This window comes from Electrophorus electricus, chromosome 15 (genome assembly GCF_013358815.1).
Source record: "Electrophorus electricus isolate fEleEle1 chromosome 15, fEleEle1.pri, whole genome shotgun sequence".
NCBI lineage: Eukaryota > Metazoa > Chordata > Actinopteri > Gymnotiformes > Gymnotidae > Electrophorus > Electrophorus electricus.
Genome location: NC_049549.1, coordinates 4,938,787 through 4,953,999, shown reverse-complemented (window position 1 = coordinate 4,953,999; position 15,213 = coordinate 4,938,787). Strand labels below are relative to the sequence as shown.

General features: G+C 47.0%; 1 protein-coding gene across 2 annotated transcripts in view; it reads right to left on the bottom strand.

Moving 5' to 3' along the window:
• Positions 1 to 15,002, bottom strand: part of aplp1 (amyloid beta (A4) precursor-like protein 1) — a 37,585-nt gene extending 22,583 nt beyond the window's left edge. For both annotated transcript variants that reach the window (XM_027027678.2, XM_035534236.1), the window contains exon 1: positions 14,754 to 15,002. In XM_027027678.2, coding sequence (XP_026883479.2) covers positions 14,754 to 14,837 — 84 coding nt within the window. In that variant the 5' untranslated portion in view covers positions 14,838 to 15,002. The remainder of the gene's footprint in view (positions 1 to 14,753) is intronic.
• Between the last annotated feature and the right edge of the window lie 211 nt (positions 15,003 to 15,213).

Genomic DNA, 15,213 nt, shown 5'->3' with positions numbered 1-15,213 from the left:
CAAGGACGACATCAGCAAGCTGCCTGCTTCTCTCTCTCTCTCTCTCTCTCCGCACACAAAGGGGCTTTTTTCCCCCCAATTTCAATTCAATGACTTCCATTCAGAGCGAGGCATGGTTCGTTCTGCGGCTGCTTGATTAGGTGCACACTCTGCTCTCCAGGTCTCCCTGCCGGAGTTCAACAGCCCTGCCAGCTCTCTAACAAGGTTTCCTACGTGGGAAAAGCCCCTCAACTCAAAGTCTGTGGCGACATGCAACCAGTGGCTGTGCAGAAACACAACTAAAGCAGGAAACGGCACATGAAACAGCAGACTCATTAGTCGCATTAATCACAGCGCCCCTCCACTGATTGCTGGGGCTGGAAGCATAAGAATATTATACTACTGTTTCTATCCTTATAATATTACTGATGATACTAATATTACTTCATGGTACTAATAATAATACATCACCAATATATAATATGCTGCAAAATCAATCAAACAAACAAATCAAGCCTTTTTTAAAAATGTTATTATCCACATTGCAGTGCACCCAGTCTGCCTGCCTCTACCTCGAACCATGATGTGACTCATTGTTTATCACATGGTACGTAGGCACGGTGCTTCATCACGCGTGAAATGGTTGTGCTGTCGCCTTCTATCCCAGATCACATGCTAAAAGTTGCCTGCCCTTTTTTTCACCTCACCTTCCTCGAGAAGACAGAGTTCTTCCTCGGTGTCTTTCCACACACAAGACCCCAACTCTTTTACTCTTCGGTCGCATTTTACGCCGTTTTCCCAACTGCTAACTTTCAGTTCCAAGCAGCAGGTTCTTTCAGCAACTGATTATGCGATGCTAAACATAAGAACTCTGGCACTACATTCATAAACTAAAATCTATTTAATTTCCCACTAGCTTATTCTAGTACCAGGCAGTGCTAATTGCTGCTCTGGGCTTTCCTTGGTAACACTGCAAGCCAGTATTTCAGAGAGATTTCCCAGTTAAGATTAGCTTTTATCCACCTCACTTCTAAATGTCATGTGCAAACGTATGGCATTAAAGGAGCCAAATACAGCTAAAAAAGAATCTAAATGACCGTGTTCATGTTATCCTTAAAAGCACAATAAGCATGATGCAAACTGTGTTCTATGAAATATTAAGAACCTTGTCAAGTATGTAATTTATTTATCAGTGGATAAAGGGAATTGCTAAACAAGGGCTGGCGATAACAGCAGATGAAGAGGATTTTGATGGTCATAGATCAGTTGTCCAAGTTTCCAGCTTCGGTGGGGGAGTGTGAAGGCACCCTGCTGTTTTGGAGGGAAGGCGGTGTTCCCTGTGCATTCCGACAGAAAAACCAATTATGGAAACTTGCGTCCTCCCCCGGTTTTGGCCCGAGCCTGAGTGGCTCGCTCGTATTTGGCCTCACCAGCGGTCGCTTATCCCACAGAGCCACTCGGTCTTCTGCCGGCTCCGCCACTCTGTGAACTCGAACGTGCGAGATGGGCTGTTAGCATTTATGGAAGCTGGGTGGGAGTGCTCGGCACATATGACAGGTGCCTCGAGGGCTTCTTGTGGTACTCTCTGTGGTTTTACATTGTCTCTGAGCCAGCGTAATCCTACGCCAACAACATAATCCCTTCCGACAACGTTTGCAAAGGGCCTGCTTCGGCTGCCTGTGTCCTACTGCATCGTTGAACATGTGTACTCTGTCAGACCCATCCCTTAGCAATCACTGGAGGCCCCCGTGCTGAGATCAATGGGAACAGATCTTAAATGGGAGATTTGTCTGGAACACCATGAGCCTTTTTTGTGAGTGGAGACAGCCATAAAAAAAAGCATTCATATGTGTTTGAAACCTCTCTGAATTTGCAGTTGCCGACAAAGGTTCATGCAGAAATCTACACAGCTAAAGCCCCGGTTTTGAAATGACATCTGCTGTATTCTTCCAAGTCCAGGTGGATGCCAGTGAAAACACAGTTAATTCAACTTGGGGAATTTTTGCAGTGCAAAACAAAGGAAGAGATAAATCACATAGACTGTAAAGTAATACATGATGTCGGGTGAATACAATAGATTTTTTTTTTTTTAAAGGAACCTGAAGCGAGCTTACAGATGCAGGGGATACAGATTCTTAGTATATTTTTGAGGATATGAAGATTTAAATACAAAAATCATATCATTTTAAACAGAAACTCTGGAGATGTTTTTTAGCACCATCCAAAGGAACCATGAATATCCCATTTTACCATGCAGGCCTGTTAGCCAAATTATTGTTTTTGGATTAACTTTCCCTTAAAGTTACCATAAGCAATGTTAGCATTTCTTCAGACAGATTTAGCCAACAAAGGGGCACACCCCCACCCTTCGCTCCCGATCCTGCACTTTCCATGCAAACATCTCCCCGAAACTCCTCCCTGTTAACCCTTCCTTTCCACGTGTCACCTGTGCACCTGTGCAAAATGATAGCCAGGGAGAAGTCTCCTGATTGGTTAGTTAATACATTTAGTATTCATATTAGAATGGTCTAATCGGCAAGTTCGTTGCTGATCCCAGGACAGCTATCAGGCTGTAGATATTAAAAAATCCTCTTCTATCATAGTAAAGCAAAGCAGCAGACCCAGCGGCAGTGGTATTACATCTCCACTCGCATTTATCACTTTCCTTTTATCCTTCACGCGGGCGTCACAAATCTGCATCCTCCTATCATCTCGGGGCCCATATGTGTGGATGTGTGGCTTGGCAAATCACTAATCCCACTTTGGAAAATCGCATGCAGTTCTTTGCAGGTTATTGCAGATTAGGGGATTGCGTGAGATTGGATTTGGGGGATTAAAGCCGACTCCGAGCCTTTCTCCTGCCCGGCCTTTGCTTTCTCCTCATCTTTATTTTATTTTTATTTAGCTGTCTCAGTAAACGCGCAGGTGTATGGCTCAGGAAATATGTGCATTCAGGACATGGTCTTAATGCCACTTCATCTATTCAATGAAAGTGCTGAACACCCATCAAATGATTTCCCTCTAACTGAGAGATGGCTAGAAAGGGGTTTAACCCCCTGAATAATCAATTCTGTCCCTGTTTGCAGCTTCGATCCTCGCCATACACATTCAGCCGCTCCCTCGGGTTCGGTTTCCCTTTGGGGTTTCAGTAAGATGGCCTCCCCCATCCTCCCCTACTTTCATATTTGTTTCTCCTTCTCTGCCTTGGTGCCTATACACTCGCTTACTGAAGCTGCTGCCACATCTCCCCCTCGAGACCCTTCGCTCGCTCCGTTAAAAGAAGCAGCGGCAGGGTGTGTGCTCATTATTGTCTTTTTTTTACTTGCCTCTTCTCTCTCTCGCTCTCTCTCTCGCTCTGTCTCTCTCTCTCTCGCTCTCTCTCTCTCTCGCTCTCTCTCTCTCGCTCGCTCTCTCTCTCGCTCTCTCTCGCTCTCTCTCTCTCTCTCTCTCTCTCTCTGTCTCTGCATATCTGTGTGGACGTGGCTGGTTGCTGGGCTTGTTTTCGGAGCATGTGGTGCATCTCAATATGGGAGCACGGCACAACTGCAGTATGGCTTGGTCTAGCCATACCTCTCCAAGAGGCCCCACCGCATCAACCAAGAGAGCAATGCTTCATCCGCTCTCTTCTTCCAACACCAATGGCTGTTATCTGCATTTTCAGAATGCTCATGCAAACAGCATTCTGCACAATGTTATACGCCTTCTTGCTGCGTCCATGCAAATTCTTCTTACAGGATAAGTATAAGTTCATGTATAAATGCATACATAAATCTTACGTACTGTTTTTTTTTTTTTTTTTTTTTATCCATTAGATCAAAAGAGAAAACACTCATTTTATATGATGACTGTTGGGTACTGTTTAAATTATGTATTGATCAAATGCTGTAGTCAGGGTTGTTTGCATTCTCAATATACTGTTTTCCTCTTATGGGGTACTCGGTGCACTGACATACAATCTTTTTATGATTATCCGTGCGCCTGTGTGTATTTGTGTGTGTGTGTTTGTGCGTATTATCTGTGTGTCTGTCCATGCTATTTTTGGGGCAAGTGATTTGCTCTGAAAAAAAACAAAAAAACAAAACATTCAGGGGACCAAGTCCAGGCAGGAGTGGTGGAACTGACAAAACTCAGTCTGGGGAAGAAGTGGGCAGGGGAGTCTAGGGGAATACAACATCTATTTCACCGCACCCAGGGGAGGACGAACCTACGAGTGTCTAGTACAAAAGTGGCTAGTACCCTCGTTTTGCAACGTCTGTCTTTTTTTAATCCTGTACGGGGCAGTTTATTAACCCAGCTTGTTTTCCACAAATTAGCCCAGCTGGCATAAAACACTGCGAGACAAGCAGCAGCGGCATGTGTGCTCGATAACTCAAGCTTCGAACGCACCTGAACATGTACTCCAAGCTCACAGCTCCTCCTTGGGCTTATTCGCACCGCTTCTGCTAATTGAGAAACCTCCAGGTCTTCCTCTGCCATCCACTGGATGGCACTTCCACGCCAGCTCAATATCACAGCCTAACCCCTGTGTATAACCCTTCAATAACACAGCGAGGCATCAGCCAGGGCGGGTACAATTAATTTATGCTGAAAGCCCGTTTCCTAGCGGTGGAAAGCTAATGTGCTAGCGTCGCAAGTCCCGGGAGCTGAGCGGCGGAGGTTGCGAGGCACCGGCTCGCTGCCGGTGTTGGTGGGCAACCCGCTTATGGCAGCGGTTGGGCTGCTGGGGAGGGCAGGCCCCCATGCCGCTGCTGCCTTTGTTCACGTCCTTGGGGCCTAATTACCATCCTGCCACATCACGACAGCCCTGATGACACACGCGCGCGTTTTACATCATGCCCGCCCGTCGACACACACACACACACACACAAACACAAACAGGCATTCTGTCTGTCTAACCTACATCACGCTTTCACTTCAAGCCCTTGTGCATACACTTTATCCCAGTCTAGCCCCCTAGCCCGCCCACCGCTACCTTCACTCTTAAGCAGCATCACTTGGCCGCAGAGGCCGGTTGCTGTGGCAACACCTCCCACCAGAGATGGCTACCTTCCCTGTTACCGTAGCAACCAGTTCCCTGCAGGATTACAAATGAGGCATCTCTCACTCTCTCTCCCTTTCATTTTCTAGTGCTGTCATTCTCTCTCTCTCACGTTCTCTCTCTCTGTCTCTCTCTTTCTTTCTATCCCTCTGAATTCTAAGGCGGAATGATAACATGCCTTTCTTCCTGTTTTATATCCAATAGGTCAGTCCTATGGTCCACTGAGGGGTGGTGGAGCAACTACCTACATTTGCATATTGTTTATTTGCATATTAAATCACCAAGTGCATCATAGGCAAATGTGTGACATAGCACAGAAGTCATGATTCATACTGCCAGCTGACATCTATCTTAGTTTCTTTTAAATGCTGTATATTCTTTGAAGTTTGCATATATGCCGTAACTTGTTCGCGCAAATAGTTTTTAAAAAGCATTATATTGTGCATGATTTATATATGTTCAAATTTCATTAACAAAAACAACAGTAAATTAATTGGACACATTGCTGTAATCAGGATGAGCCAAAGCAACGTCGCTGCTGGTCCAGTGTCTTACTGTTCAAATTCACAGACAAATCTCTGAATGCATGAACCAACAGTTAGTGACATAAAGAGCTTATTTTTAAAATACTTTAAAAACATCAGTCTACAGTTAACAGTACACTTTCTCCATCTAACAGCATACTAGGCTAGTTGTGCTCGGAAATTAAGTATTTAAAAATAATGCTCTGTAAATAACATTTTAAAAAGCTTTACTAGTTTGTGGTGCATTAATCATGACTTAATTATGATTATTTGCGCAGCTTCTCTCTTTGATTAGAAAATCTTCTCCAAAGAAGTGGCTGCTCTGCTCTTGTGAAAATCCCAGCGCTGAATGAACATCTACTGCGAACGAACTCTCTCTGCACCCATCTATGTTCAGCTAGTCGTGTTTGGTGCACAACTGCAGTGGAGTTGCTGAGAACACGCACCTTTTGCTTTTTACCAATAGCTTCTGGAGTTCCGTCGGCCTGTACATAATGGCACCGTGATTTCATCATTCTGTCGTGTGGTGCATATTATTTTTAAAACCCTTCCCATTTCAAAAATCCCTTCTATTACCTGAAGTCTACTGACTGTTTGCATCACATATAAAAACCTAGCTATACTTCAAAAAAGAGGTATGGGTGAGGTGTCTGCTTTTCACTTTGTCTGGCAAAATGTGACCCATAGCAAGTGACTACTGGGCAGTAAAAAGACCTTAAAGTTTTACCCCAAGCCTTTAATTGTCAAACTAATCTATATTAACAAAGCAGCTAATCACCAGAAAACCACCATGGCAGACCACCTCACGATAAACCCTTCTGAGATCCTGAAAGACAGAGACAAAAAAAAATTATATATATATATTGGCCCTTTGAATACATGTAAATAGATAAATATAAATAAATCATGTTACACCGACCCAGGCATTTTGATAAGAGATCTGTTTGACTACATTGACTGGAGTAATAAAACAGAGCAACACAGATTTATTTCCAAAAAATTTTGTTCTTTGTCCTTGAACACCAGAATGATGAGTCCACAATCAATCAAAGACTCTGGAAAAGAAAGTCTCATTCTGACTCAGCGGAGAAGAAAAGGTCAAAGTTCACTTCTCTTGCTTGTTTTGCCTGAATGCTTAGGTGGAGCGGTTGGGTGGCCAGTTGGGGAGGTGCCCAGTGTGGGATTTTGCTTCGGCTATGGCGCTGACGTCTGCAGATGGGGTAAAAGTGTGTGAAATGCAGAATGCAACGGCGAGAGACTATGGGGGCCGGACCTCCGATTTTAGGCCAGACAGTCTGGTTTTTTGGCTCCCTGTCCTCTGTCCTGCAGAACCTATTTTTCATCCTTCTGGAGCGAATGAGCAGTTTCTTTCTGCTAAGCAGGATTATTTTATCACATACATGTCAAAGCAAATACCTCAGCAATAAAATAAAAATAACAATGCAACAGCAATAAAAAATAGCTCAGCATTTAAGGTGCTGGGCTTGTAATAGGGAGGTTGTTGGTTCAAACCCCACCACTGTCATGTTACCAGAGGAGGATGCCCCCCCCCCCCCCCCTTTGAGTGTTGGTTCCCCTCGAGGTTTCCTCCTCATGCTCTTTAGGGAGTTTTCTCTTTTTAGGGGTCAGTGAAGTGTCCCCCCTACAAGAGACCTGGACATGGGGTAATGGCCTGAGCAACAAGGAGAAATGCTACAGAGAGCTCCGCGAGGAAGGCTGATCTATGAGGAGGGGACAGGACTGATAGGGCCAGTGGAAGATGGAAAGAGGGTGGGGGAGAAAGTGAGAGACAGAGAAAGAGAGAGGTATGAATATTTCATAAGAAGACAAAGTGGGAGCATGAAAAAAAAGCAGAAGGAAGTGGCAACGCAGGGCTGGGGGAGATAGGGAGCAAAAAAAGGGGAGGGGAGGAGAGGAGAGGAGAGGGGAGGGGAGGAGAGGAGAGGAGAGGAGAGGGGAGGGGAGGGGAGGGAAGGAGAAGGGAGGGGAGCTGTGTGTTAAGACTGGCCAACCTGATTCAACAATCAGGAGTCTGGTCTTTTCTGAGGCCTTACATAATTGATAAAGCTGCAGCAGCCTGTCATATTTTTTCTGACATCGTGTGTGTGTGTGTGTGTGGGGGGGGGGGTCTGTGTGCGACCGCTTTACATAAAAAAATGACAGCTTTTGGGGTGGGGGTGGGGGGTACAACTGACACACATTTCTCCTGCTGCTTCTGCAGGGGGACTTGTTCCCATTGGGGCGGGGTACAGAAACAGATATGCTGGTGCCGTGGCTGTGGGGCGGAGCTATCCCATCCTTCCGAGGAACACCTGGCCACCCAGGAGCCTCCTAGCCCGACCGAATTTCTGAATTGAGTGTCCCTTCAAACCGAGTGAGCCATGCGAAACGCCCACGTACTTAACAGCAGACTTGGGCCTTTGTGGCTCTGTCTAATGAGTCATACATTAGCCAGCAGGGGGGTTGTAGGAGCTTTTCAGAAGATCAGATGGAAGATATCAAATAGATGCTTTAGTTTATCCCCTACCGCAAACCACCCCCCTCAACCCGGTGGTTGACCCTGTCCAGGCAGAGCAGGGTAACTGTCTGAAACCGAAAACACTGATGAAATGATCATGATTAAAACTTCTTGTTGTGTAGGCTTTACTTTATAACGCCTCCCATCTTTTTTTTTGCTTTCTATACTCTACTAGGTGCCCTAGCTTACAATACCCTGGGACCGCTGTTCCAAATGCATCTGCAAACATGTTGGCTTCTGAGCTGGATAAGGCCGCTGAAACACCCTGGGAAACGGCCCGATTATTTAAATCTGACCCCCAAGGGCCACAATCCGATTAAGTAAGGCTGGAAGAGCTGGCGTCCTGCTGTCCTCACGCCAAGCCGCTATCGCACGCCCGAGCACTCGGCCGCCCGGCGATAACTAAATCACATGCATACTGCCGCTGTCGATTTGTCTGGCCTGCTCGTGCTTTGCAAGAAGGCCGCCGCCAGCACCCAAAGGGGCCCAAGAGCCAGAGGCTTCGTGCATTCAAACTAGGCTAAACATCCAAAAGAAAGCAGCGTTTTCAGTCCACCACTAACCGACAGCAGGCCAAGAGGGGTTTTTAAAAATGTATTTGTTTATTTCCCCTTCCCCCTTACTTAAAAAGTCTCACCAGTCTCTCATAGCAAAAGTTTTCGTCTGCTAGTGTGGCCCACGGCGGACCTGCCCAGAATCACTCCACTTTCTCCATCATCCATCTTTCCTTGGCTGTGGTCCCCAGCCTTGCTTCATTTAGTGCAGAGTTGCCGGACAGATGTGCTTCTGTGCCCATGGTGCTGACCAGCCATATTTTATAAGTCAATCAGGTAACAAGAGGCCCATTTGTCTGACTAATCCTGTTGGCGCAAAACAACGGGGACAATGGGCAGCTGTTTACCTGTCAGAATAAGGCTGAGGTACAGATATGCAAACAAGATGAGCATATGCAAATAAGATTAACATATGTAAATAACTTACATATGTAAAAAAAAAAACGACAAAAAACAATACAGAGACATCTACTAAGGCATAATTCCTCGCGTTCGTTGCTCTTTTGTGTAACAGTATCCCTTGGTGCTGTAATGAGCATGTGCTGTACAGGCTCCCGGCGCTCCTCCTGACATCACCCAGCAGCACAACGCCGAGTGGTGCGGTGTTCTCTGACAGCGTTTGAACAGTCCGAGCACGCGGCCCCGGGCCCCGAGGTTTAGGGTTTCTCCTCGAAGGCTAGCTCCTGCTCGTCCTGTTCTCCTCACCACCCCTCCGCTCCCCTGCTCCCACCTCTTCTTTGCTCATCAGCCTTTTATCTGTCAACATCTTCCCTATAAACCTCCTCTGTCTGTGTCCGTCCAGCGTGGCCGCCCGTCTTGCGAGTAGCAAGCCGCAAGCTGCTCTGTGCAAAATGTCAGAATCGTTGAAGGTCGGAGCTTGCTTTTCTTGCCAGATCTTTTGCATTCTCGATGTAATCCCTCTTGCTCACTGAAACTTACACGGTCTGTGTGGCCAAATCCTTCCAGGTTCCGCATTTCCAGTCCCGTGACCTCCTGGAGCGGGATGGCTCCTGCTTAGGCTCTGCCGTGCGGGCCCTGAAAATGGCATTGTGGGTAACGTATCACCTGGGAAACACCAATGGAGATGTGCCCCGCTGCTTAATTTAATGAGCTCTCGCATTTGATTGGTTGGCTGGGCCTGATGAGTGTACCGCTGGAACCCTCTGCTGTGAACCCGTCTGTACCGCGGACAGGCGGCCTCAGCATAACGACGTGGGAGCTCTTAATTCAAGAGCACCTGGTCCCTGATCCCCTCACAAATGTAATAAGGAGATAACTGCTGTCGACAAGATAACAGCCTAACTGGACTGGTGACGCTGCCTGAGCCTCGGTGCGCTGGCTTGCCTACCCGAACGAACAGACGTGTGTGTGTGTGTGTGTGTAGGGGGATTGTGTTGGAGGTGAGGTAGGTGGACTGCCGACACGGCATTTCATACCCCGTGGCCCATGCGAACAGCGGCAAGCGGAGCACGCTGGAAAACACTGGCGGAAACCTGATTATCCTGCAGCTTGGAAATTAATTAGACGAAGAGAAGAGGGGTGGGGGGGAAGCTGGCTGGCACGAGCCCTCCAATCCGCTTCTGCAGATCCCCTACCCTCTCTGGTGGGGGAGGGGCAAAACCGCTGAAAGTGCAGAGTGCCGCCCACAGGGCTGGACGGCTCTGCCTCCCGCCCCCTCTATCTTCCCACCAATCAGCACTCCATCACCCTAATGTGACTTCCCACCTCTGTTTCTAGTGCTCTGCATGTCTGTGAAAGGGATGAATTGGGTAGTTCTATGACGTCAAGGTAGCTGGACTGACATATTTTTACTAAAGGTTTCTAAATCTAGTGTTCTCTCTGGCTAAAAACTACTAAAGAGGTTTTCTCTCTCTCTCTCTCTCTCTCTCTCTCTCTCTCTCTCTCTCTCTCTCTCTCTCTCTCTCTCTCTCTCTCTACCCCCACTAGAACATGTTAGAACATGTGAAGATATATAATCCAAGTGCGTGGCTCTCTAGATGGTGTCGCTGCTACCTCTGAATGTTGTCGTGATTTTGTCTTCAGCCCGCACGAATGCGTGCCGCGCGCGTTCTGGGCTGTAAGATGACTTTCGGTTTCACAGGTTGTGAGACATAATGCGCCCCTCTCAGTTCCGCACGGACATTGCCATGGATGGTGGGCGTATGCTTTCTTTGCTAATGAATCCTGCAGGCTTTGCACAGGTTGTACAAACAAAGCGCATGCATTCTGCCATTCTTCCGTTCTATCGTTCTACCATTCTACCATTGTTGGTTCTGAGATGGTGCATGACTGCACCCCTCCAAAACAGTTGAATCCTATCCAGATTATGCTGACCATTCCAGGGAGCATTATACCAACACTCATTATAATATCACACTAATCAGCTCTGGTTATGCCATATAAACAGTCTATATATGATGTATATGATGTAAATGCAAGAAACATATTCTTTGAGGGCTGCTTATATAACTTATATAACTTATATAGCTTATATAAATTGTCCTCTAGTTACTCATATATACTCATATAATCATATACACGTATGCTTCGGAGAATAGTTTTTTTTATAATGCTTTTCTTATAGCTACCATAATAGTTTCTATACATTACAGAAGCTTCATCAAATGATCCTTTGACATGGCAAAATTAAAGCTGAATAGTGTAATAATACAACACACACCACATCAAAATAGCACAAAGGAAAAATGGCAGCTGGCACTCACAAAGGCACAGGAGCAAAGTTCCCCTCAGCCCTCCCCAGCTAAGCATGACGGTCTGGCCATTACGCTCAGAGATGCGAAGAAAGGAACGTGAAACCCATGAATGAATGTGGCTGTGGTGAAGATCACACACTCAGGCTAATTTTTTTTATAATAAAACATGACACAAAGCCAGGCGTAAATTGCGAAGGGCCAGGAAATTGCAGCCAGCTGACTGCATTTCTGCCACGTACTAGCAGGGGGTTCTGTGTGTGTAATCTGGACGATATATACGCAACGTGCACTGTTGCAGAGTTCTTCGCTGGAGCGATAATCCCACTAATACTCTTACTACACTGGAATAATTCCACAATAACAAGATGGGTTTACTGCTAATAAACTTTAAAAAAATATATTAGTAGTAATAATAAATACACTAATCCTCTTAGCATCAAACACACGACTTCTCGGCGTGCCAGCACTTTCGAACGGCAACTGGAAAAGGGATTTGCACCTGATCCTGTTTAGGCACGAGTGCAGATCGTGCTAAAAGTGCAAGGTGACTTCCAGGCATCTGGCGCTGTCCCAGCAGTGCTTCTTCAGCAGGCGCTCCCCAGTGCTGACGCAGCCTCACCGGAAAACCCAAGTGTCACCAGATAAGGCATGTTCAGATGAAGATGAATCTGCAAAGCTTTGATTGCTTGCTTAGAAACAGACTAACAGTGTGTGTGTGTGTGTGTGTGTGTACGCGTGCGTGCGTTTGAGTGCACTTTTTGCAGTTACTGTTCACCGATGGCACTAACATTGTTTTATGCATCTCTAAGCAGACTAGCTAAGCTTTTCTTTTATGCGATCCAACAAGAATAATTCAATTTGTTAATAATAGTAAATTATTTTGGTCAAAGTAATGCAGGCCAGTCTTTAGCCTTTTAGCCACCTCCTGCTTTCACAAATGTGTACTATTATACTGCAAGGCATATTGGATTCACAATATGTAACAATAGAAAGGCAGGATAATATTTTTATCCATATCGTGGAGGCCTGAATTCCATCTTTTATTTGTTCGTTCTCAGACCATTAGCGGTGTATAAACTGTTTTTGATCTCCGTCTTGTTTTTCACAACAGACCTATTGTATTTTATGACCCGAATTTAGCGTCGACTTTCACCGCAGAGTCTGAAGTGACGCCAGACGCCTTCAGAGCGGCGTGAATGCCTTTGCTGATGAGTCATCCCCACTGCAGAGGAGCGGCGGCCGTCCGGGCGGCCCCGAGCTGCTGCCGCCCCTCCCAGCTGAGGAGCCGGCACGCCGGCTTTGGTGGCACTAGTCCTGCCGCCCTGGGCCGGCGGAGGTCAGCCGGCGGCCCAGCTGCTCCAGACGCCGGCGGGGAGCCACCGCCTTGCTCGGCCTCCTCGTGTGCGTGGGGACCTGCCTTCCACCCCACCTGGATCCCAGACACCCACCCACCCCGCTCACCCCACCCGGGTCAGTTTGGGTGACTACGGCACGCGCGCAGACCCGCGAACCGGAGGCAGAGCCTGACGCCGGCATCCAGCAAGAGACACGACTGAGTCAACCTCTCTTTCTCTCTCTCTCTCTCTTTCTCTCTCTCTCTCTGTCTCTCTCTCTCTCTCTCTCTCTCTCTCTCTGATCTAATCTCCTTAGTGCTGTAAATGTACACTGCTGTCACCTGAGGACAGCACTATGATGAATGCACACTGGCCTATCTGCCTTAGGCTATTGAACTCATGGCAGCTCATAAGAGGCACCAAGCTCCACACAGTCTGTGTATGTTGGAAATGAGTTAGCATGGGCTCTGGGTGCAGGTTTTAGTTATATACCCTGCACTGGTAATGAGTGATCACTGCTCTGTCCTGTGCAAAATAATTAATACTAATAGCTATATATCATCTCTGGTAAATGTATATAAACTCTGGTGTTCAAATCTAGTTCCTAATATTGCACATGGTGCTCAAATGATTCTGACTGTTTTCAATAAATACTTCAAGGACAGTTAGCAGTTGGGGTCTTTGAGATACAATAACAGCTAACATATGTTATTGGTTACATCATGTGTGATGAGCAACAGGAGCCTTTGAGTTCAGAAATCGTGGGCAACTTCCTTTCTGCCCCCCTCTTCGGCAGGGCGAAGTCCCGTTCCCACGCACAAAGCCTTCCTGCTTCCCGTGTTTGCTGTGTGTTTAAGACGTGCTCATCTCAGCCTGTAGCAGTGTGCTCTGATTCTTCTGCCTTGTCATACACGTTTGCACACCCCCTCCCACCCCACTCTAACACACTCGACTCCATTCTCTGCCAACCTGGCACGCTCACAGCTGATTCAGTGGTGTTAGCGGAGAGAAAACTGTTAAATGTGCAGTCTCAGGGAGACGGACCAGGCCCGGTACTGTAAAAACCACCGGGCTGTACCGGCGTTCCGTTATGTGTCTTTGCCTGTTTTGTGCCGCCTTGGGTTTTGCAAAGTGCGGACTCGACCGTATCTCGATAGCCCACGATAAAAGCCCAGGACGTCAGCTGTGTGTGCGCGCGCGCATGCGTGTGTGTGTATATGCATGCAAAGGAGCATCTCAGGTGCTGAAGGTGCCAAAGGTTTTTCGTCATCGCAGACATCAGCGGTAGCGGAGCATCCGTTACTGGCGCAAGAGCAAACCTTAATCTGAACAGCCCTGAGGGCCAAAACCACACACGCTCCAACACGCAGCAAATCAGGCAGGCAAAACCTCCATCAACACTTTTCCTGTGACAAGACAAGAACTATGCATGACGTTAATACGGATGGGGAAAGATTGAGGATTTGTAGAGCGCTGGAGCTGGGAGAGGCGTATCAGAGCCTTCCCGGTGCACTTGCATCCGCGCGTCAGCATCCCGTGTACCTTACACGCTCCGGTCGCTCCGTCCAGACCAGATCAGCAGTTATACTAACGATGTACAAGCCTTCACCTAACTCTCACAGCGATTTAATACAAATGGTCTGTCATATATCAAACAATACTTAACTCAGTCTCTGTTCGTTAAGAGAAATAAAAATGAAACATTGTTATTAAAGAAACGCACACGCCCCGCCCTGAGATATTAAAAAGCCTATCCATTTAGATTCATTCTCTCTCTCTCTCTCTCTCTCTCTCTCTCTCTCTCTCTCTCTCTCTCTCTCTCTCTCTCTCTCTCTCTCTCTCTCTCTCTCTCTCCACCGATTAACGACAAACAGATCGTTCCAATACACCCACAGGACACAATGCAGTTTGTCTTTTTCAATCAATTAGTAATTTGCCTAAGGTTTAGTTAGTTGCGCAAAAAATTCGACAGATCATGCCAAACGCATAGCCCAGTCTACTTCCTCGCCTACGTTGTAATCGTCCTTTTAACGCGCAATAAACATCCACCATAAATTATGCCATGTATCACAAATACGCCCTTGAATCTTACCTCAACATCTCTCCAGACGCAGCAGGACAACAAAGTCATTAATATCAACGCTGTGTTAGGTCCCATTCTTCGTACTATATTCATTTGACCCTCTTTGCTTTATCGCTTCTTCGTTAGCTCGACTAATCTGCTAAATGGTCTGTGCATGAATCGGAGCTGCTGCGCGACGACGGGCTGTCTCGGCGGTGCCTGGCTCCGGTATCTCCCGTGTCTTGCGCCGACCTCCCGAAACTCTCCAATGGCAGTGTGCGCCGTGAGGCGGTTGCGGCTCCGTGCCAGCCCTCCCCTCGTTGCGCACGATAGTGCGCTGCGTTTTGTAGATTGAGAGGGACGCCTACTGGACGAAAATAGTGGATTTTGCGTGCGCGTCCGGAGAATAAGCGCAGCCCGTTTTTCTGCGTTTGTTTGTTTATTTATAACGGGGCGCAAAGACGTTATTTGCGTAATTGTGTAATTCGTG